General features: G+C 51.6%; 1 protein-coding gene across 10 annotated transcripts in view; it reads left to right on the top strand.

Annotated features, from left to right (window-relative positions):
* Asap2 (ArfGAP with SH3 domain, ankyrin repeat and PH domain 2) overlaps positions 1-23,048 on the top strand; it is a 130,573-nt gene that overhangs the window by 53,704 nt on the left and 53,821 nt on the right. For 6 of the 10 annotated variants that reach the window (XM_048804844.1, XM_048804838.1, XM_048804843.1 and 3 more), the window contains exons 4-10: positions 5,566-5,640; positions 7,100-7,149; positions 9,788-9,917; positions 11,610-11,695; positions 17,455-17,530; positions 17,727-17,813; positions 18,688-18,696. In XM_048804844.1, the coding sequence (XP_048660801.1) occupies positions 5,566-5,640; positions 7,100-7,149; positions 9,788-9,917; positions 11,610-11,695; positions 17,455-17,530; positions 17,727-17,813; positions 18,688-18,696 (513 nt within the window). The remainder of the gene's footprint in view (positions 1-5,565; positions 5,641-7,099; positions 7,150-9,787; positions 9,918-11,609; positions 11,696-17,454; positions 17,531-17,726; positions 17,814-18,687; positions 18,697-23,048) is intronic. The other 4 variants (XM_048804845.1, XM_048804839.1, XM_048804846.1 and 1 more) reach the window with 1 other exon arrangement.

Below are 23,048 nucleotides of genomic sequence, written 5' to 3'. Positions count from 1 at the left end.
GGAAAGCCGGTGGTGGCAGTTGAGGCTCTGAGGATTTTTCCTGAGAGGCTGTTTTGTTTGGCGTGTGTGGTTCTAAAAATAAAGTTAGTTTCTTTTGACAAGTGGCTCCTGATTGTGCCCAGCCAGACTGCGGCAGCAAGGTGTGCCGAGAGGAGCCTTTAGAGAGTGGGGGAGACTCGAGCCTGTTTCTGGCCTAGGGAAGGAGCTGGTAGCTGAAGGCGTTGACATACAGGAGGGGGGACTGTGTCCCTTTGTCTCCTCCTGTGGGTGATGTGCCCCTGCCTCTCTGTGGGGAGCCGGCAGCAAATTTATAGAGATGAACTCAGGGTCCTGCCTCCTTAGCGTGCATCCCCTGCCCCTGGATTTTTTGTGTGCTGGGGCTGGAACCCAGGGCCTAGCACATGCTAGGCGAGCCTTCCACCACAAGCTGTACCCCTCGCCTTGCATTCCCCTTCCTTGAGAATATTCAGCTATTTATTAATCATTGCTTAAACTCAAAACTTGGCAACCCACATCAATACCTGCATATTTCGGGTTCTAGTCTACAAAGCATTTGGACAGAGTTTAGTTGGCTTCCCTGGGGGCCTTGACCTTGTAGCCACAGAGCATCCCTGGAATCTCCTGGGGCCTCTTAGAAGTGCAGATGCCTGGGGCCTACTGAAGAGAGGGGAGTGGGCATCGGGAAGACTGAGAAGCCTGCTCCAGAGCAGAGGCTCAGAGGGAGGTCACGGATCAGCAGCACTTGGGGACCTGTTAGGAAGGCAGTGTCACAGGCCTACGTCAACATGCATAATTGTGGTTCTCCAGCTTCAGTGTGTCAGCATTGCCAGGACTCGGGGAGCCCACGCCTATTGGGTTCCACCACAGAATTCATTCCACCATCTGGGGAAGGGCCCAGGAGCCCATGTTTCCACAAGTTCCCTGGTAATGCTGAACTTGATGATCAGAGCCACACTTCAAGAAGTGCTGCCCCGGGGTCCCGCAGGGTCAAGTGCTTGGCTTCTGCCCTGGGGGGAGTTAAGAGGTAGGCGCCAAAGGTGCAGCTGAGGCCTGAGAAAATACCTTCTGACCTGGGGCTTTGAAGGGAACGCATTTGAAAAGGTGCATTCATTCTTGGCTGGTGCCTTACTGCACGTGGAGACCTGGGGGTTTGGAAGAATCGAGGGTCCCCAGAGTCCTGGGTTCTTCTGTTCCCCGTGTCCCTCCTGCTGGCTTCCAGCAGAGGACCGACTGATGTGCAGTTTTGTCATTTGTTCTAGTAGGAGAAGGGGGCAGAAGGTCCCTATTTTCTCTCCACTCAGAACCTGAAGGATCAAAGCAGCCTGACTGCCAGAGAAGTGTGTTAAAAGCAGAAAGCAGGTCAGCGGTCCCCTCCGTTCTGGTGTGGAAGTTGCCAGTGGGTTCTTGGCAGCCAGCTGGCTTTGATCTTTCAGTTTATGTTAAACATTCAGGATTGGCATGGGCTCCCCCTCCTTTTAATTAAACAAACTATCAGAGCTGCTCCGCTGCCAGGGAGATGGTGCTGGGCACATCTGTTCATTGGGTCCTCTGTGAGAGGTGTGCACAGGACCTGTTTGTGCGAGCATGTGTGGCAGATTAGGGCAGCACTGTCCGTGGCCCAGGGGATGTCTCTTACTCCAAAAGTGGAAGTGGCCCAGGTGGCTTTCCTTTGAGAGTCCCCTCATACACACGGGATAGCTGCTGTGCATGCAGAGGACCAGGAGACCAGGGACGGCACCTTGGGAGGCAGCGCCCAGCCCAGCCTGTCCTGGCCTGACCTGTCCAGACGTAAGCCCTCCCCGACCATCTCCGCAGTGAGAAGAAGGGAAGAGCTCTGGCTCAGATGTCATCTTATAAGAAGGTCATCCTGACCACTACTCAGAAATGTCCCTGTCCTACTGATGATCACATCATCATGGTACAGTGGTGCTTAGACTGGAAACAGCTCAAAAGTCCATCATCAGGTGTCTGGATGAACACCTGTGGCATCTCCACAGATGGAGTAGTGAAAAGGAAAGGCCATCCCCAAAACAGTGGCCTGAATGAGTCTCAGCCTCAGAATTGTTCCGAAAGAAGCCTGCTTGAAACTCTGGAAGACAAACCTTCCGTGGAAGCAGGGCTGGGTTGGTGGTTACATGGGGGCTGGAGCTGAGGAACATCAAGGCCCCGACGTGAAATAACTAGCAGGAATAGTGTGAAGAGACGGCTGAGCGGCTGCTCTACCCCGCCTGTCTGTGTGATCGCCTCTGGGATTAGCTTAATGATTTCATTCTTGATCCCTGGCAGTCCAGTGTGCTGCCTGCCCGATGACCCAGTCACTTTATTTGCACTTGTGAGATTGTAGACCTTTGCCTCTGAGTGACTCATCTTGTTAGACACGTCCAAGTGAACTCAGAAAAGCAGAGACAGGAAGGGGGACAGAGAAAGAGGATTGTTATTTTAAAAGATTGCGTATTTGCTGGTCCATTGTTAATGGCAGCGATTAGGGGTTTTAACTTGTGTTGAGGTTTGTGTGCTGTCCCAAAAGGCATGTTATAGACTGTGCTTGTCAAAAGTAAATCCAAGCGTGAGAGAAAGCTGGTGCTTGCTGGGCGCTGAGGAAGGGTGGGCTGCCCAGGGCAGGAAGTCCTTCCTGTCCATCGTAGAGGTTTCAGTGCTCGTGAACCGAGGCTGGAGCTGTCTGTACACAGGGACCTGCAGTCCTCGTTTGCTCTGGTTTTCATCTCCTGGCCAGAGCTGGAGGGTGCCTTCAGCAGCTGCCCTGCATGTTCAGTGAGGAGGACTCCTGCCTTGCTGCCGGCCAGGCCTGCATGACATCTGGCCCTGTTCACCTGTTCTCTAGCCAGGTCGAAGCGGGGCCACATCTGGAAAGCTCTCCCTGATGCACAGTGCTCGTGCGCTGTGCGGGTCACACAGGCAGAGGGCAGAAACCCCGAGGGAAAGGGCCAGGTGTCCTGGAGTGTGGCCGACTGCCTAGAGGAGCCATTGGTGGGGTCTGCTTACATCTGTGACAGTTCCTTTAAGCAGACAGGCAGGCGGCTTCCTGGAGGCATGCTCACTCACTGCAGGTGGCACCCATTTCAGTCCAGCCAGCACTCTCCAGTGGCCAGCTCACAGCCTCTTAACCGTTACCTCTATAGCCTCAGCTCCAGGCAACCACTGCTCTAGTTTCTGTTTCAGTGATTTAGTTTTGATCAGGAAAGTAACAGTTTCCTATTTTGGTTAATTGGCATGACTCCAAGAAGAAAAATTGACCAAACGAAGCCCAGACTCCCTGTTGACCTGGTGCCCAGGCTCCAAAACGCACCCTCGCTGTCCCCTTTACTAATGCAGCTGCCTGGGCCCTGCCCAGGCCCCCATCAGCAGGACAGCATTTCCCTGCTTCTTTTCAAGGTCTGTGTCACATCCCTGCTCAGCAGAGATTTCTCCTGGGCTCAGGCTAAAAGTCATTTCTCTTCCTGGAAACTCCCTGCTTCCTAGGGCCAGTGGAGTCTCACTTTCAACTCACTCACAGCAGCTCGGCCCCGTCAACGGTGAGTTCCTGAGGACTGAGGTTCTAATTAGTCTCCATCCCCGACTCCCCTGCACCTCCCCAGCCTCCTCTCCCTCCGTCACGGGGCTGCCTGTGCCTCCTGCAAGGCATTCATCACAGTCGTGATTAGCTGCTGAGTGTCCCATTCACATGAGACGGTGGACCCTGTCCCAGTGTCCAGCCCAGGACGTTCACACCCATTGCTTAAGTAAAAGAAGGATGAAAGCAAGCCAGCTGAGTGTGGGTGCCCGTCAGTCACGTGCTCTTTGGCCCTGTGATGTCTTGCTGTAGTGCCAAGCTGTGCCCACCTTTGCCCCTAGTATTGGTAGTCAGAACCTGAGTTCTCATTTGAATAGTCTCGAGGTAGATGTGTAATCCTAATTGCAACTGATGTGCTTTTTCCATGTGTAGAGAATCTGGTTTTTCCCACTCACCATGCATTTATACCCTCACATCCTCTTGGTGAAAACCTACTGGGATTCTTCCTACAAATGTGGTTTTCAACCTACAAGCACCTCACTCCCTCTTCCTCCCATCCATCATGTGGCCGCGTGGCTCTGGTGCTACCCTGGGCAGCTCTGAGCCTCCCTGTGGGACACTTTTGCTGCCCCCTTGCATGCCCACACCTTGTCCAAGGTGCCAGCACTGGTTCCTGGGCCAGCCCAATCACCGAGTGTCGTGACTAAGCGAGGCAAAGTGATGGTGTAGACAGATGGGCAGAGTCTCACGGGTCAGAAACTGGCACAGTTTACCCTTCTTCCTAACCCTGGATCAGCCGGCCTGATTGCTTAAAACCAAAGTCACCCTGTCATTATGAGGAGTCACTGGTCTCTGCAGTGTAAACATGCGCTCCGTGGTGTGCAAATTGTATCTACCCAATAGTGTCTGGAAATCACATCCCATGTTGCCATAAACATGGCACCTCAGTTTTATCTCCCTATTGAAGGTAATTGAACTAAAAATGGTTTCATTTGCTCAGTGGTGAGAGTGAATGCCCCCCTCCCCCCCCCGCCCCGTTCTGCTCGGGGCCTGTTAATTGGTGCTGGTAGCCCAGGGTAGGCTCAGGCCAGGCCCGGCATGGGACCTGCTGTCCTGCCAACTGAGGGAGGACTGAGCGGGGAGGACTTGCACTGGAGAGGGAGTCTTGTGGGGCTCAGGATGCGAGTCCCTGCCTGGAGGTTGTCCCTGGCTGGAGCTTTGCAGCTTTGACTTTGCTTGGGTTCAAGCTGCCGGTGTGACAGACTGGCCTGCCTGGTGTGCCCCGAGTGTCAGGAGGGTGGATTCCACTGGATTTGCTGCCGGCCAGCAGTCTCCTGCCTTCCTGCTGCAGGAGGAACGGGGCTCCAAGACTCTGCCCCTGGTCTCCTTCCTCCAGCTGCACCCCTTCGCCCACTCTCCCCCATGCTCCCCACACCTCACACACACTGGCACCCATGTGCACCCCCACGCTCTCCATACACACCCCTCGACACACCCGTTCCTCCGGCACTCACCGACACACCCCTTGCTCACACTCAGCACTCACTCCTGGGCCTTCCCAGCAGACGGAAGCCTGGATCTGCCTCTCCTTTGGTCTGTCTCCAAGTGGGGAGCTCTCTGCACGGAGTGGAGAGCCTGAGAGCTGCAGGGGCGTTCCCTTCATTCCGGTTCTTCAGACCAGGTCTGTCGTTGCTGCTTTCAGAGACATTTTCCTCATTGTAACTGCCTTTGCACAGACTTCATAGCTGAACAGTGCGGGTTCACTATTGAGAAAGCACACGGGCCTTTCGTTAGGTATGTGTACAACATGCAGAGCTTCCATTAGACGTGTGTTAGATATGTGTAAAACACGCTGATGCTTTAGGCAGGTATTTCATCTGTGAAATGGTTTTGTCAGGAGGGCACGGGACTGCGTAAGGCCCTCCACTCTTGTGCTGCGCTGGCCAGATTTTCAGGGCCGATTAGTTGTGACCAAATGCCCTCTCTAACATCTTGCTTACTTTAGATTAAAAGGCAAACGGAGTAAGAATTTCCTCTTTGTTTTTGTCTTTTAGATTCAGAATATGAACAACATAATCTCCTTCCCTCTGGACAGTTTGCTGAAGGGGGACCTGAAAGGAGTGAAAGGGGTAGGACTCCATCCGGGTCTCGGGCCTCGCACCTCCTGAAGTCCCAGCCTGGGTCATGGCCCCACAGGGCAGCTGCCACCATTCCTCCTGGGGCAACAGGGCACTTTTGCTTTCTCTGTCCTTTGGTTAGCCATTTGACACCACCTTTGGGCCAGAACATGGTGACGCTTGGCCTTGCTGGTCATTCTCTTGGTGCCACAATCTTGGGGAGGGGAGAAAGTGAAGGGGAGTGAGGCTCTGTCGTGGAGACTGAGCACGGCCAAGCCCCTCGGTTAGCAGGGAGACCTGTGAGAAGCCTGGCTCTTCCAGCCACCATGCCACGGATTCACAGCTGGGAAGGGACCCAGCCAGGACAGTTGTCCTGAAAGGAGGGTCGCATTCTCAGGGCCTGGCTGGCTTCGTGTTCTGCGCCCCAGAGGCTGGTGGCTGTTCAGGACATGCCTGCCATGACGGACCTGCTTCACAGGGGCAGGCAGGGCTGGAGTCGAGTTCTTTGATTGGCTCTGTATGTGACTCCTGGGTCTCAACTGGGCATATCTGGAAGTCCTGGCTGACCTGTCTTGGGACCTCTGCTGAGACTTGTTGATGTCTCCCTTACAGAATGTGCCAGGAGAGAGCACTGCCCACCCTCCCTCTGGGGGCTGGAGAACAGGGCATCTGGGTTAATCAGAACCACCAGAGGGAGGGTGCCCTGGGCAGGGAGGGGAGGCCCACAGTGGAAGCCGCGGTGGCAGCTGCCAGGGCGGGAGCTTGAGGGGCGGGAACTGCCAGAGCACTGAGGACTTTGCAAGGCCATTGAAGGGCCAAAAGATAAACAGGCGAAGTCGGGTTTTCCTCTCCCACAGAACCCCAGTGAAGGAGGCATCGCTAGGTAGGAACGATTAGATAGAATTTTAAGGGTGCAGAATTTTTTGAGCCAGGCTGTCAGAGAATATGAAGTGTCATCTCCAGACAGTTCAGAAGAACCCCAGGGAACCTGGGTGGCTTTTATATCCTGATTGTCAGGCTCAAGTCAGGGTTAGGTGTGTCAGGGAGATTCACATGCTAATGGGAAAAGTCAGAGTCCCCTTCCTTTAGAGAGAGGTACTGAGTTATTCCAGGTTAGATCTTCTCTTTCTAGATTCAATTTTAGGATATACCAAGGGCAGAGAGTCAGGAGGGGGTGACAGATGATGGATCAGGCCTGTTAACTGGGTGATGGATACATTGACACATCTCTGTACCTTTACGCACATTTGGCATCTTCTATAATAAATATTCTAAAAGGAGAAAGAAAGAAGTGCCAGCTCCAGTCTTATTAAAAGCCTGTGCTCCGGGTTCTTTATTTTTTCATGGGGTTTCGTACATCATTTATTACAGAAATTAATGTTCTGTTCTGGACTGGTCTAGGGATAAGGAAATGTGTCTTGCACAGAAGTTAATGATTTGTCCTGCTTAATTGCTGCTTCTCTGTTTACAGGACTTGAAAAAGCCCTTTGATAAAGCTTGGAAGGACTATGAAACCAAAATGTGAGTGTTTTCATTTTTAAAAATATGTGTAGGTGACTCGAGAGTTCAATTTTAAATCAAGTTTGGTGCCCCCGGGGATCGTCTGAATAAACCTTGATCCAGGAAGGACACCGGAGCCGTGCTGCACGGTGCTTCTGTGGGTGCTTGCTGCATTCGGGGGGTGGCCTCTTCCAGAGCCCTGTCTCTTTTTCTGTGGCATTATGGTAGTTATACGTGTCATGTGCAGAACCTACCAAGGGAAGTCAGGACCACTTTCTCCCAGGAGGTGTTTGTCTTCTTTCCTGGTTTCACATACTTCTCATTTTACTGCCATTTGTGATAGCGTTGCAGTTCTCAGGCTTTGTCTTCTTGATGATTTATGAAAACCATTTGCTTTTAGCTTTGGGTCTGTGTTTCTGGAACACCAGGCTCCTTGGTTTTAGAAAGATGCTGCAACACTCTTCTCCTTCTGCTTTACTTGATTAGTTTGTCAGATACTTTGTCAGAGAAGAGCATGAAAGACGTCTGTCGGCTCTTCCACGCAGACTGTGAGCTCTGCTAATGTCGAGCTCACCCCTGCTGACTGTGGACAGTTGTGTAATGTTTCCCTCATTCCTAGGGTAGGGAGAATTGAACCAGTGAGAATCGAGCTGGCCGTTGTGGGGAAGAGGGGTTTCAGTTATTTTAAATACTGGGAAAAAAGAAAACATTTTTAAATGCCTCGTGTTTACTTTGCATAATCTCTGTGCCTTGGGATTGGAGACTTTTCTGAATGGAAATAGAAACTTCTATACAAAGCCATCTGGTAAAGTGAGAGGTGTTAGGAAGGAAGTCAATTCAGATGTGAATATAAGTGGGTTTTTTTCAAACCAGCTTTGGATGTCTTTTCAGTAGTGAAGGATCACAAAGATCAAAGTAACGAATACTCAACCTTTGATACTTACTCTGTTTATAGAAATGTTAAATTCCCACACAGAGTTGCTTGGATTCCAAGTATGGCGTTTCACTAATGGTGCATGATGATTTCGGCTTGGGGGAGTGCTGAGCCCCAGGATCTTGAAGCTCTGTTCCACCCAGAGAGGCTCCAATCCATTGTCCCTGGCCCTTTAGCATTCTCCATCTGGGTGCAGTTGGATGAGAGACTAGGGATCAGCATTCCTGCTTTACAGATGGTCTCCCAGTGGGAGGGTCTTGAGCCAGGGCCAGGAGGTGGGTCTGCTGCCTGGCATCCAGCTGCTCCTGTTACCCCCCTCAGCAGCCTGCCTAGAGATGCTTCTGTGCACAGCTGGACCATGGTGTCGGAGGGCTGCTGGGGAAGACTGTGGAAAGAGGTGTCTGGGCCTGAGGGGAGGGTCTAGGAAGGGGGCTAACATAACCTTCAGTGTGATGAAAACCCACTTAGGGCAGAAGCACAACTACTTACACACACCAGAATCCGAGGAGGAGGGAGCAGTGCCCTTTTATCTTGAAAGTATCCTAGGCTACACAAAGGAGGTAATGTTTTACCCTCTAACATGCAAGATTCCTTATCCCAAGAGCCTCATGGTGTGTAGTGACTGGGTCTAAGGCGACCTTCGATTCCTGGTTGGTGATTCCACAGTGAAATTAAGAGAGATGGCTCAGGTCTGCCATCTCTGTCTTGTTCCCTTGAGGGTGTCGGTGCCTTGGAGTTGTTGAGTGAGCCTGGTGCTGGGGCCTGGGGCCTTCCAGTCTGACCCCTCCCAGATGCCTGAATTCATTGAGCAGCATCCCTACCAAAGGCCTTCGCTGCTCACGTTCTTTGTCCTTCAGATTGTTGAGGATGCACCTGCCCAGCACTGAGCACCACGCTAAAGAAGCATACTCTTCTTCTTGCCTCTTCTTAAACACTCTGTGCATGCACCCCTGCACCACCTCCTGTGATGGTGATCTCTGGAGGCCCACGCAGCCCATTTCATCTCTGAGTAGCCGTTAGGAAAGTGCCACCTGTCTTGAGATGCACTCCTTGAGGCCCTATAGGAAGTGCCGCTTCCCAGATCTGCACAACAGCCCCTCAGATGGAGTGATTTCCGTTGGCTTTCTTTAGTTTCCTTTTCTCCAGAATAAATATTCACAGTGACTTCCAGCCCTTCATAGCTGATGTGATTTTGTGGCTCCTTTGACACTAGTTCTTTTCTTAGATGTGCTCCCACTGGTTGGTGCTAAAGTGCGCACTTGACATTAGCTAATAAGCATTCAGCCTGAGATCCTTAGGAAAGGGGATTAGAGCGGGAAGAAATAAGGAGGAAGTTTGTTTTCTTCTGCAGCGTGCACGCTGTGGCAGGCCAGGCAGGCGAACTGGCCGGCTGCACAAGTGGGGAGCGGGCCCGTCTAGGGAGAAGCGCAGTAGGGAAGAGCGAGGTGCAGGCAGACCTACCTCCTCTGCCCAGGGCAGAGCCAAGCAGGTGCTTGGGAAGTGTATGCTGAGTCAGTTGTGGGAAGGCTAAGTTTGGCATTTTTATGATGACAGTATTTTTTTTTTCTTTGGTGAGCATTAAGATGCCGTTCTGTTCTAAAATATGTGCTGAGCATTCTTCTCACGGGCTGGCTGACGGACAGCTTCAGGACTGTCCAGTGCAGCCTCTGTGCCAAGAGGCCTCTTGATTTACCTGGGCTTTTTTTTTTTCTCCCCGATATGTAGAACCAAAATAGAGAAGGAGAAAAAGGAGCATGCCAAGCTTCATGGGATGATTCGCACTGAAATAAGTGGAGCAGAAATTGCAGAAGAGATGGAGAAGGAAAGGCGGTTCTTCCAACTGCAGATGTGCGAGGTAAGGTGCTGGAACGGCAGGTCACCAGGCTTCCTGTGGCCTGCACCCCCACTGCGGCCTCCCAGGAGTGTGGCTCCGACCTGTGGCTTCAGAGACAGGCCCGATGGATTATTGAACTCTGCTTCTGAGTTGACGGTTCATTTCATAGGGGGATTCTTGTCTCGTGGTGGGTAGGTTACTCTAGCAGCAACCTTTTATTAAAAGTAGAGAACTTTCTGGCCTCACATACATACTTTCTCAAACTTGCCTCCTCTCACTGGAATTAGCTAAAATACTCGAGGTGCTTTTAAATGAGTTGTCTGGGTCCCCACAGAATCAGTGACCCAGGAGATAGGTGAGAAGGCAGAGGGAGAACTTCATGGCACTTTGTGATGTCCTCCAGCAGGGGCAGTGTGCTCTCCCCAGCTTCCCGTGCTCCCCCCTGTGCCCTGGCTCACCTGTCCTGCGGCCTCAGCCTCGCCCTGGAAAGGGGGAGGTAGCAGGACAGACCCTGGGAGCATTTCTCCAAGACCAGAGACCCTCTGACCACAAGGGCCGTTGCTCGAAGCCTTTCCATTTCTGTGCCTTGCCTGTGGGTGTGCGGGAAGAAACCTCTGCCACCTCTGCTGGGCTTCCCGCCTGCTCAGAGCAGCACGTCCTGTGAACAGGCTGCGGGGAGTCTTTTCTATTCCCTCTCTAACCGTTTATGATCATCCCTTAGAACGAGTTCCGGTAAGGAGGATTTCTGGGTCAAAGGATACACCGACTCTAAGTTTTGATACACTGCCAAGCATTTGATTAAAGATGTATCATTTTGATATGTTGCCAGATGTCCATTTAACCAGGAGTAAATACCAAAAGGAAGGGGGAAGAGGCCTCGTGGGCAGTTGTTTCAGAGAAAAGGGAATCTATAGCTTATGGTTTCAGACCAGTTTCCTGTCTCCTTATAGGGTGCAACACCCACCTGGGGAGCACGCGGATGTGGGCTTACCGTGTGTGACAGCCGGGAGCCTGCGTGTCTCAGCAAGGGTCAACAGACACACCAGGGCATTCTGTCTCAGATGAGATGTCAGAGTCCTCCTAACAGCGGAGGGATGGGGACTTAGTGGAGTCCTTGTTCTGTAAGCCTTTAGGGAAGAACAAATGTATTTATTGATGCTAGTTTTATAGATCCCCAGGGCTTTCTGATATCTCCGTGGTCACTAATGAATTCTCCAAGTTAAAAATGGCTTTAATTAATTTCAAAGAGATGTGTGTTTTAAACAGTCATATTTAGGGGGAGTATCTTGGGGTCAGTGACACAGTGCCAGGGGTCTTAGCAGCAGAGTTGTAACTGTTAGTGTTGGACGGTGACCTGCCTAAAGAGAGGGGCCCCAACATCAGCCTGTGCACAGGAAGATCCAAGATGGTTAGAAACCCCATCTGTTCCAATACCTCCTTCCTTGCAGCCAGGGCAAGGCTGTCCCTGCAGGATAAGGTCAGTGTCCTGTTAGCAGGAGCTCTTGGCTCTTGAACATCTAATTATCTGCCTGGCAGAGCGTTCACATGGCCTTACTGAAAGGAGCCTTAGTTACGGTGTGCAGAGGAGTCAAGGGGCTCTGCTCATTGTCAAGGACCTCTAAGAAGTGGAAGAATTAACCTATCTCCAGACGCTCCCATGAAAGCCCCTCTTTGGCTTATTTCTGTAATCGTCTCTCCTTTGTTTCTCAACAGTATCTGCTGAAGGTCAATGAAATCAAGATTAAGAAAGGAGTAGATTTACTTCAGAATCTGATCAAGTATTTTCATGCCCAATGCAAGTAAGTCCCTGTTCTTTTTCATGATGTCATTTGAATGTTTCCCAGGGTGTGGTAGCATGCAGTATTGTAGGTCATTTAGGAATCCCCAGTCAGAGGAACCAAGCACCGGTATGTGCTGTGTGAGTGAACCTGGAGAACCTGGCACATAAAGGGGGACAGACACAGAAGGCCATGTCCTGTGTGGTTTGGTTTTGACAGTCCAGGAATAAGCAGATTCATAGAGAAGCAGATTATGGTTGCATCAGCCTGAGCAAGGAAGACCTGGGGGATGATTGCTAATGGGTGCAGCCTTGCTTTGGAGGGGTAATGAAAAGTTCTGAAGTTGGTGCTGATTGAACAGCTTCATGAATATACTAAACCCACCTTACTCTCCACTTTAAAAGGGTGAACTTAATGGTTTGGTAATTATATCTCAGTAAAAAGTAAGTATGTATACAATATTTTAAAAAATTCACAGTAGTTTCTAAATGTCTTTATTTTTGCTCTTTTTGTGTTGAGAGGCAAACTGGTTTATCTGACACATGATTTCAGATGTTTTTAAGAGAAATGAGATGATGTTGATACAGTGTATTAAATTAGGAAAACTCTTTCCTTTATTATGATATTATAAGGCCAGGGACCTTGATGAACGAGGGAGGGTGCGAATAAGAAAGAAGGAGAAACTTCATGTTTAACCTCAACTCTGCCCTTCACCAGAGGCCTCATCACCTGCTTCTGCTCCCAGACCCCAGTTGCTGACAAAAGCAGGCGTCTATAAACAGTCGTTTAGGCCCCTGGCTGTTCACTCACTTGACTGACAGACTAATCCAGTGTGTGCTGTGTCATGTCCTCTGTGCTGGGACAGGAGGACTCCTTGCTCCAGAGTCAGGTCAGGGGTTGAACTGAAAAACCGGATGTTGATGAGTGTTCTGCAGTATAGGAATGTGAGACCAAACATGATAGAATAACCCAGTTTAGACAGAGACTTAGGGTGGCATTTCTTTTCTCCTTTTCTGTGTTGTTACTGTTAGATTCTCCAACAGTCAGAGCACTGTGCCTAGCACATAGCAGGTACTCAGATATTTCTTGGATTAGGAGACTGTATTCCGCAATCTAAAGGAGCCGGCAGGTGGGTGGGGAGGGACAGTCCAGGGAGCGCTGGGGTCTGAAGGCAGGAAAAGGCCAGGTGCCTTAGGAGAGGGGAAGGAGTGGGGTGGAACCAGAGTGAGTGGAAAGGCCCGCACATGGACGGCCTCGGTGTTTCCTAGGGTTCAGGATTTGACCCCGGGTGTTGGGATGCCCTGGAATGGTTTTAGGCAGAGGATCCATTCACATGGGGCTCCTGTGTGTGCCAGGCCCTGTTTGGGGTTCTGCTGATCCAAGAAGCCCAGAAGCAAAGCTCTTCTGCTGGGACTGTATGTTCCACTGGTGGAGATGCTCCGGAGGCCCATGCGCGGACCCCGGCTGTGGCTGGGTCAAGGCATGAGCGGGGACAGGGAGCAGCTTCTGGAAGGAGGAGCCAGAGGCAGGACCTTCATGTGGGCATGCGGCTCCCATCCTGGTGCAGCCAGAGAGGACGGTGACTTGTTGGGCGCAGCGGGGGTGGGAGGTGGGACTACCTTGTGGAATCTTTTGGAGGTAGAATCGCCTGTCTCCATACCTTCCCCAGATAGGCTGTGCCCAGGCCCATGTGCCTACTCTTTTTTGGTAATGGGGTTTGAGTCCAGAGGTGCTGGACCATTGAGCCACATCCCAAGTCCTTGCCTTTTTGTTTTGAAATGGTTTCACTAAGTTGTGGAGGCTGGTCTCGAACTTGTGATTTTCTTGCCTCTGTCTTCTGAGTCACCGGGATCACAAACACCACACCACACCTGGCACTACTCCCGGGACCTGGCTCCTGGACTGTGAGCTCCTCAGCTGCGTTCTTATCTCCCAAGGGGACACGTGGCTTCTCCTGCACTACCGCGGCACCCTCTGCACGTGTCCTTCATGGTGTCCTCTGGTCTAATCTCTCTAAGAGTGAAGGACACCCTCTTAGGAGGGTCCATGCCACTCACTGGGTCTCCCTCAGGGCATGGCACGGGTGCCTGGCACGGGTGTGCAGCAGGGCCTCGGGCCGTAGCCTGAGCTGTCACCACTCGCCGTGTAGAGAGGACAGCTCTGCTGGAGCAGCTAAGGTCGGATGGCTGGGAGTGTGTGCACAGGTGCTTGTGCCAGGTTGAGTCTAGAGACCGTCCCAGAGGGTGAGAAGACCTTGCATCTGTAGGATTTTCAAGATGAGCTCTTTGACAGACTCATTTCCTGTGACACGTGACCGCAACATGCAGATCCCCCCTCTAGGTCTCGTTTAACCTGGTATGAGGCGGTTTAGGAAGTGGGTCGCTTCCTTGCTGATATTTTATTTTTAGAAAGAAGCTATTCTGGGATTTCCTTTTTTTCCCTTTATTTTGCCCAAACTATCAGTTGGGTAGCAACAGACCCTTGTGGAAAGTGAACTAGTTGGCCTTTTATGGGCATGAGCTCAGTGACCTATTAAAATAAGAATCTTCCGTTACTTCCTTCTTGGATGTGTGTGTGTGTGTGTGTGTGTGTGTGTGTGTGTGTGTTCACTGCATGATCCTAAATCAGTTACGCTGCTTTGACTTTTTAAATTCATATTTGCGGATAAAACGTGGAGGCTGAGACTCTGCTGTGGCTCATGGGGGATTTGGGCCTGTGTGCGTTTCACCTGTGGGAGTCCTTCATGTTCGCTCATTGAAGTTCTCATCAACCCTTCTTGGCCCAGAAGCCAGCTTTGCCTGAGGATGCCATGCCTGATGGGCAGGGAACCCTCCCTGCACACCGGCCACTGGAGGTGCATGAGGCCACCATGTTTCACTGAGGTCCTGGAAGCCACACTGGCTTGACCCAGAGAAGTACTTGAATATGCATTAGTTGTTTTTTAAACTTGTTTTGCTTTTCTCTGTTTTTAAGAAATACTTCCATGTTCTTTGTCTTTTATTTCACTTAAGAAAAGAATTTGCATCTCTGCCTCATTCCTGGATTTCCTGAAAGTTCCTCTGTCAGCCTGGGCTGCTACAGAGGGAGGGTCCCGTTCTCCAATGGGACCTGGAGTAGGCAGCCTTGGAAACCCTAACTGAAACCCAGGATGGCCGGGTTCTGGCAGGCCGACTGAGTGTGGAGGGACTTGCTCTTCCAGCACGTACCTCCCTGCTGGACCCATGACGCCCGCTGTTGTCCCATGAACTAGGGGCGCTGAGTTGATCGGACTTGGTCCACGGTCCTGGAGAAGCTTGTTCTCGAGTGAGGGAAGGGCAGACCCTCAGGGGACGAGGAACGAAGTGTGATGTTAGACTGTGATCCCTGAAGCCTGGGGGGTGGGGCGATTTGTCACGTGCTGTAGGGCCAGAGGAATGCTTGAGAACGCATCTAAGCAGGTGCATTTTCAAGGCTGGAAAATCTGGCCAAGCAGGCTGGGAAATGTGCGATCAAAAACAAAACTCGATCTGATAACGTCCATGGTTTAGGTTCCTTGGCTGAAGCTTAGAAAAATGTTAATGGGCTCCACTTAGGAATAATCTGCCTGGGACTTGTGCTCAGGAATGCCATGGTGACCAAGCCAGCAGGGCGGCCCTCCTGCGCCTCCCTGGAAGCTCCCCCTAGTGCCTGGCTGCATTTTGAGAGTATACCCGGGTGCCGCAGCACGCCTCATACGGAGTTTGTGGAAAGATGGGGTTTGAGAACCAGAGGGAGGAGGTTCTCCAGGTGGAGGCAGATGGTGAAGACTGGGGAGGCCGAAGTCCCCACTGTAAATCCAAATCTACATCGTTCTTCCGAGTGGATGTGCATTGCGATGCTGGAAACAGTCACCGTGAGGAGAAAGCCTTCCCTGAGCCCTTGGCTCCTCTCAGGGCTCCCACCTCGGGGAGAGTTGCCAGGCTGCAGAGGTGCCAGGGCAGAGCTCCTGTTCCCGCTCCCCAGGGCACCTCTGCCTCTATCCTCTGTAACATGGTTCCTGTTCCCAACCCTAGCTCTCTCACTCATGTTCTCTCCCTCCCTTCCTTCCTATTTTATAAGAATTTGAAGTGATTAAAGAAATAGTTACATAAAGAAAATTTGTAAATAAAACGTTAGAACCATCTGAGTTCAAGACAGAAGGGAACAGGACAGTTTCTCACTCCTGCAGCTCTGCAGGGCTTCCAGATTTCCTCTGCAGCCCGAAGGCACATCTGCTCCCTGTCAGTCCTGGTGCTGGGAGTGGGAAGTGCAGAGGTGCGCAAGACCTGGCTTTCCTGCCCTAACTCTGGGGAAGGCACCTGCGTGGGTCTCTCTGACGCCGTGGCTACGCCAGAGGCATGCACTGTCTTCAGAAAAAGATTAGTTAGGTGAACTAGAGGATCAGGAGTACGAGAGCTTGTGTGTATCCAGAGAGAAAGGTGAGAACATTCCAGCAGCCCAGGCTGCGGCCCCTTCGACTGGCTGCAGTGTTTTGCAGCTCCCACGGCATGAGCTCCTGCCCTTCCTCCTGGCCGTTGCTGACCCGAGGCCCAGCAGCACCTTTCTGCGCTGTTTTCACAGCCCACGAGACACTTGGTGTAAAAATGGTCCCATGGGGCCACTGCTGAGTTTAAAAGGAAGAAACATCACCCGAGAGGAGCACAGGTGAGACCCACATCACCTCCTGCAGGTAGTCTCCTCGGGTCCAGCGACAGGCAGAAGCTGGCAACTTCTCCTCTTCTGTCCCTCCCTGCCTTCCGTCCTGGAACTCGAGACGTAACGGGAGAATCACGTGGTAGATAATCGCACTATGAACACACAGTTGCACTGTGGCACATGTTGTGAAGCGAAGGACAAAATGCCAAGAGAATATACCAGGAAGAGCCCTTTTCAACATGGAATTGGAAAGGCCTCCATCACAGGTGGCGTTCACCCTGAAACTTGAAGAATGACTGGACACAGCTGGGTGGAACAGGCGCTGCGGGCAGAGGCCTGAGGCTTGAAGAATTTGGTGGCCATGGGGGACAGAGGAGGCCTATGGGGCTGCCACTGTGTCTGGAGGCAGCAGGGCCAACCACATAGGCAGCGCCGGGTCGTGTGGTCCAGAGCCTGTGGGGAGGTGGCCTCGTCATTCCCCAGCAGGGTCCCAGGCAGCTGGCCTTGGGCAGGCGGCACTGACCTGCTGCGTGGGCCCTGCCCACGCCATCAGTGACCTCACAGCTTCCAGCTCTGCGCTTACGATCCTCCTTTTGCTATTTGACCTTCAGTGCTCCCACCTTGATGTCCACTCTGTGGGTGGAGTGGGCGCGGCCTGTGCATCAGAGCTGCCTGTTGGTTTGTTGGTTGTTTTTACTGTGTTCCTTCTCTTTTCCACGTGGCCATTGCTGTGGAGGAAATTCTCCCAGTCTCACTCTTGCAGCACTCTGTGGCTTTTTTCCTTGGCCACAGATCCTTCCATTTAGGTGCTTACAAGACTCTGAATCAAAGCTCTTGCTGCCGTTTTCAGTAGAATCCTGTTTCTCATTGTCAACCGAAGATCTCAGTTTATGTGGGTCAAGAAAAATCACAAGTGCTCAGGCTAATTGTAGTTCCTTTCCTCTTCTTCTAGTTTTGAGTGTCCTTTTATTCTTGATTTGCCTGATTTTAAGTTTCTATTCATACAGACGTTTCCCCCCGGAGTTAGGTAATGATGCCAGTCATTTTTCTTTAAAGAAGTTTTTCTCCCTCTGACAAGGTTATTTTCTCCTTTATGAAGAACAACCTGTGTTTTTTTCTTCCCCTAGTTTTTTCCAGGACGGACTGAAAGCAGTAGAAAGCCTCAGGCCTTCCATTGAAACCCTGTCCACGGATCTGCACACGGTGAGCAGCCCCTCTGCCTGTCCTGTGTGCCATCTGGCCTGAGCACGCTGTGCCACCCAGCGAGGGGCCGCCCCACCCTGCCTGATGGAGGGTGGCCTGGTGTCCCCCTCTGTGGCTGGGGAGGGTGTGGCCCGCGAGAGGAGCGGTCACCTTCCTGCTGCAGCCTCACCTCTCTCTGCTCCATTTGGCTTTAAAGATCAAGCAGGCCCAGGATGAAGAGAGAAGACAGCTGATGCAGCTCCGCGACATCCTGAAGTCAGCACTGCAGGTCGAGCAGAAAGAGGTGAGGGGATTTAATTTTGAAAGATTGCTATTTAGGTTTCGGAGGCCTTGGGACTGAGGGGTGGGAAATCCTGGATGCCAGGGATTCTCCCCGGCAAGCAGCACTGAGCATCTCATGTGTTCTTTTAGTTTTGCCAAAGCATCTTCTTTGTTTTGTCCTGGGGGAGGCACCACCATGGGCATTGATGTAGGGTGGGCCTTCTTGCTCCCAGTGGCCAGCTGGGTGTTTCTTGGGGCCTTTCTCACGTTGCACACTTGCCATTTATGCTCCTGGACCTCTGTGGTTTGCTGGCCCTGACATGTCTGGACTCCTTGGGATGGAACAGAGCAGATGGCTGCCTGGGTTCCTTCCGGCCCTGAGACTACTCTGTAAGATGCGAGGAGTTAGCTTCTCTTAGGGCTCTGTCCTGAGGGGCACATGTCCATGGTCTGTCCTGTATCACCTGTTGTGTAGTGACAGCTTTGTGTGCTCCCACTAAATTTGTATTTTGGGGGGGCTCATGAAAAGAACATGGAGGTAAAATTTTAAAGGCAGTTTTGACGTGTTTGCTACAATGTGGATATTACCATGTGAATTTCTTTTTTCCTCGAGTCACAGAGTCACTGTGCTGCCCAGGCTGGCCCTGAACACCTGGACTCAAGCAGTCCTCCTGCCTCGGCCTCCTGAGTAGCTGGAATAGAAAGTGAATTTAACATAAACCTACCTCCTTGTCAATAAAGGAATGTGTCTAAATGTCCTGTAGGTTTTGGATAAATAACCATTAATCTGCTTAACAGGGCATAGCATTCACTGTTGGTGCTTTGCTGTAAGATCTTGTACTATAACTGAATGTTGTTGTTTTTCTCCCAAATGCACTTGCCTTTCGTGACCGAAGTCTAGGAGAGTAAGTAGCTCGGTATTTTAACAAATCGGAGGGGTCTGCATGTTTTGTTCATGAACTTCAAAATCCACATTTCTTCTCCACACATCTTACTGGCTAGTAGCACTTTAAATTTTAACCCTCCTCTTTCACTGTAGTAGATTTTGCTAAAGGCAAAAGAATTTCCATGTACGACATGGTGGAGTGGGAATGTTCAGAGTTGCTGGTTCTTCTGTGAGGAGGGTGCAGCTCACCCCCACCGGCCCGCAGTACTGCCATCACGGCCTGTCCCTCTTAGAGTGATGCCTTCCTGCAACTGGCTGTGGGCAGCTCAGGGAAGCCCCTGCCTTCTCTGCCCTCCCTCTGTCACATGGGGGTCGTCAAGTGAGAGGCCAGCAGGGTGATGCTGGAACTGCTGTCAGCCTGGTGCCTGCCTCTCAGTCCAGGGAACGTGGGTCCTAGTGACTTGATCTCCCCAAACATGTGATGCAAGCACCAAAAGAAAGGAAGGCAAGGAGCAAGGAGCACAGAGAAACCCTAACCCTAACTGTAGGTACAGGAGCGGGGCCAGCCCGGGGGCAGGAGCCCATCAAGGCCTTGGTCCTGGGGCGTTGGTGGAGTGGTCAGAGCGTCTGAGGAGGAGGGTCAAAAAACAAAGGTTTAAAATGAGGAGGAACAGCTGGGTCAGCAGCCCCGGCCCCAGCACCAGGCAGGAGCTGTGTTTGCTCTGACTGCAGATGGAGGCTGGGGAGAGCTGACCGTCGCCAGAGCTCTATTCACTTGTAGCTTTGCAGAAAAGTGTGAGAGACCCGCCGGCACAGCCACAGTCTCTCAGCCTTTATCCTTTGGTGGGTTCTGTTGGCCAGTCTGTCTGCCTGTCCTATTGGCCTGAGCAACTCAGAGGAACTTTCTTTACTTTGTTCTAGCTTTATCCCAGGCGACTAACCATGTCCTCCAGGTCCCAGGCGCTGGCCGCGCGTCCTCCAGTCAGTCTCCTGGCTGTGACTGTTATGTTTCCTGTCCATCACACTTTGCACTTGGGTTCATTGGACAGTCCATGAACACAGTTGCAAGGACTAAGCAAATGTGCATTAGTGAAATTTATTCATTTTGAAACGATTTTCAGGATTCAGGTTCCAGCCTGTGTTCCTCCTCTTGGTGGCCAGGCACTGAATCCCGGGCCTTGCTGTTGAGGCTGTCCTTCCTTCGATTGGGTTCTTCTCTGTGACTTACAGAGCTGGAGGTGTTGGGTGGCTTTGATTCAGCGTTGTGGAAATTCTGACTGATGTGTGGTGATGGCTCATGGAGGTGGGTGGCCTGCCCCAGGACACCGCCTTGATGGGTGGGCAGAGCCACTGCTCCTCACTTTCTTCCGCCAGCTTCAAATTCCACTGTTGGAAGGAGTCAGGAACACTGCCACTATAGCACGGTGGCTCAGGCGGCTCTTCATCACCTTGGGGCTGGGCTCTGGATCACGGGACCATATGCCTTTATGGCGTAAGTCTAAAATCACCTGCCATTCGGATTTTGCTGGAGGTGTTTTTCTGCTCTCTGCAGAGAGGATACTACTCTTTGGGTTTGCCATCATTTTGCTAGGAAAATCTTAAGACTTACAGAAAAGTTGAAAACCGGTGTGGCGTGTGCATGTATGCACCCCGGCATTTGACATCGGGAGGATCCTCTGCCGGGTTAAGCCTCTCAGTACTGCTGGGTTGGGGTGAGCTCTTTCCCTGCCAGCCTCGCCTCTGCCTTCCCATCACCTTTTGGGCAGCGCTGGGATGGACCCATGCGATACTGCTGAGTCCCTGCTCTCTGACCTTGAGAACAGCCCAGCCTTGGGCTCCTGGGGAGATGCTCGGGCTCTGGTTTCAAGGTTTAGAAGCCCAAGTGCTGAAACCGCTGTGTTTCCCCACTCTGCAGCCCTCACCAGTGGCTTCTCTCTCTCCGTCAGCTCTGCTTCTCCTTTTCCAGGTTCCCTGTCTAGTGGGATGTGGCTGGACAGTGGTGCTGTCTGGTGGCAGAGCCCCCACAGGGCCATAATCTCCCCTCGACTCTGGCTTCTGGATTTGTGAACCCTGAATCAGGCCACATCATCAACCTCTGCCGGGTGGCCCCTTACCCGCCTCTCCTGCTGAGCTGGTGTCCTGCACTGGCCTTCTCCTCTGCCACAGTGGAGGGCACGCTGCATTGATTTCCGTGGTCAGTGACCCTCTCCTCCACACCCAGTGCAGGCCCCGCACACCCCCCAGAGGAAGAGAGGTGCACTTCTTCCCTCGTCAGAGCTCACAGTCAGGAGGTGGAGCCTTTCTTCATGATGAGCTGGGGAAAGGCTGTTGCCAGGTTCCCTAGAGGTCACCTCCAGGATGCTAATTGGTGCTAAAACAGGTTCAGTTTTATGCCAGACAGATTTACAGTACTGTTTTTCTGAGTTTTAGATTTTACATGATAGTAGCTTCAGGTTTGCCTGCGTGTTTGGACAGAGTCAGGAAGTGCCTGGTCTAAAGAAAAGAATACAACAGAATCCTGTCTTCCTTGAGGTGTGGCGCAGGGTCCGGTCCTGTTGAGAGGTGGGCGTCCTTCATCTTGCTGCTGAGACGTGCCAGCGGTCCTCACTTGGGCGTGTGGCGAGAGCTCCCAGCAGCCTGTCATGACTTTCCCGTTGATTTTATGCAGGCTTTTTTCCCCCTTCCAAGGTTGATAGACATATTTCTTCGTTGTGCAGTTAGGTCTTTTGACAAGGTTTATTTTTAGTTTTTCGCAGAGTCCTACAAGTGAACAGTATTTCTGTTTCCTCTCCATCCATTGCTCCCAGCACTGTTTAAAGGTGGGCTTGCTCTGCATTCCTGGTGCTCTGGGAGAGCATGGGACCTGGGACCCTCCTCGTCCACAAACCAGCAGCTTGCCCTGGTTGCTCCAGGAGGTCCCCATGGAAAACAAGGCCCTTTCTCCCATGTGAGGCCTGAATGCTTCAGCCACTTGTCACTCATATGGAGCGTGCCTTAGCACTGATGCTCAGATGAGGCTTTTTGTTTGTTTTTTGTCTTTTCAGAGTTACTGTATGTACTCTGTAGAGTTTAAAAAGTCAGCCTGGACATTGGCTTTTATGGATTGGAAGACGTGGCATTGGTGCAATGACAGTGAACTCCAATGATTCAGTGTGATCGCCGTCAAAAAAAAAAAAAAATCTCAGTCAAAATCCTGGCTGTCTTTTTACAGAAATTGACAAGCTGCTTCTAAAGTTCTTATGGAAATGCCAGGGACCCAGAATAGCTAAAACCATCTTCAAAAAGAAGACTCACACTTCCTGATGTCAGAACTACCTTAGGGCTGTAATCATCCAGACAGGGTGGTATTGGCATATGGGGGACAGATCAACGACACAGAACGTAGCGTCCAGGAATAAAGCGTCCCTCTGTGGCCAGTGGGTTTTCAACAGGCATGCCAGGCAGCGGGGAGAGGGGAGAACTGTTTACAGGGGTCTTGAGGCAGCTGGACGGCCACAAGCCAGAGAATGCAGACGAACCTGCTGCGTGCTGTGACCAAAAATTAACTTGGCATCGACGGAGACCCAAGTGAAAGAGCAAAAGTTATAAAAGTCTTAAAAGAGACTTATAGGTGTAGATCTTTGTGTCCTTGGATTAGGCAGTGGTCTCTTACCCATGACCCCTAACAGAAGAAGCAGTAAATTGGAGTTCATCAAAATTAAAAGCTTTTGTGCTTCGGAACTCCTCTTTCAGACTGTCATGCGTCCAGGCAGGCCTCAGTGAGTCTTTTGCCTCCGGCCGCGGTGTCTAGCCCTCCGTCCCTGCATGGTGGCCACAGCTCCCCCTGCCTCTCCACGTCTTTCTCTTGCTGTCCCCTTTGCCTCGAGGACCCTCCCTTACTCTCTGCCAGCTTTTGCCTGCACCTTTAAGCTCACTTCTTCCCAACTCTTCCTGCAATTTTGTCCATTTGATGCTCCGGGTCTTGGGTGCGTGTGCAGGTATTTATTTTTGTACTTAGGACTGAACTCAGGCACTTTACCGCTGAGCTACATCTCCAGCCCTTTTTATTTGACTTTGAGACAGGGTCTTGCTGAGTTGCCACAGCCGCTTTGCCATCCTCCTGCCTCAGCCTCCTGAGTTGTGGTCCGAGGTGTGCCCCACTGCGCCTGGCCAGTTCTCGGGTGCTCTTATTCTTGGTTTGGATCACAGTGCTTTCTGTGCCGTGGTTCCTTCCTGGTCTGCACTGTGCTTCGTTTCCCGGAGGATGGTCCGCTGCTTGACCGCGAGGAGCCTCCGGGGATTCCACTCCTCTCCCTGCTCTTGCTTTCAGGAGATCTGCTTCTTGAGCAAATCGGTTTTACTGTGTCTCTGTTTCTTCTTTTACAAAGTGAA

Source organism: Marmota marmota, unplaced genomic scaffold (genome assembly GCF_001458135.2).
Source record: "Marmota marmota marmota unplaced genomic scaffold, marMar, whole genome shotgun sequence".
NCBI lineage: Eukaryota > Metazoa > Chordata > Mammalia > Rodentia > Sciuridae > Marmota > Marmota marmota.
This window is presented reverse-complemented; position numbering and strand designations above follow the sequence as displayed.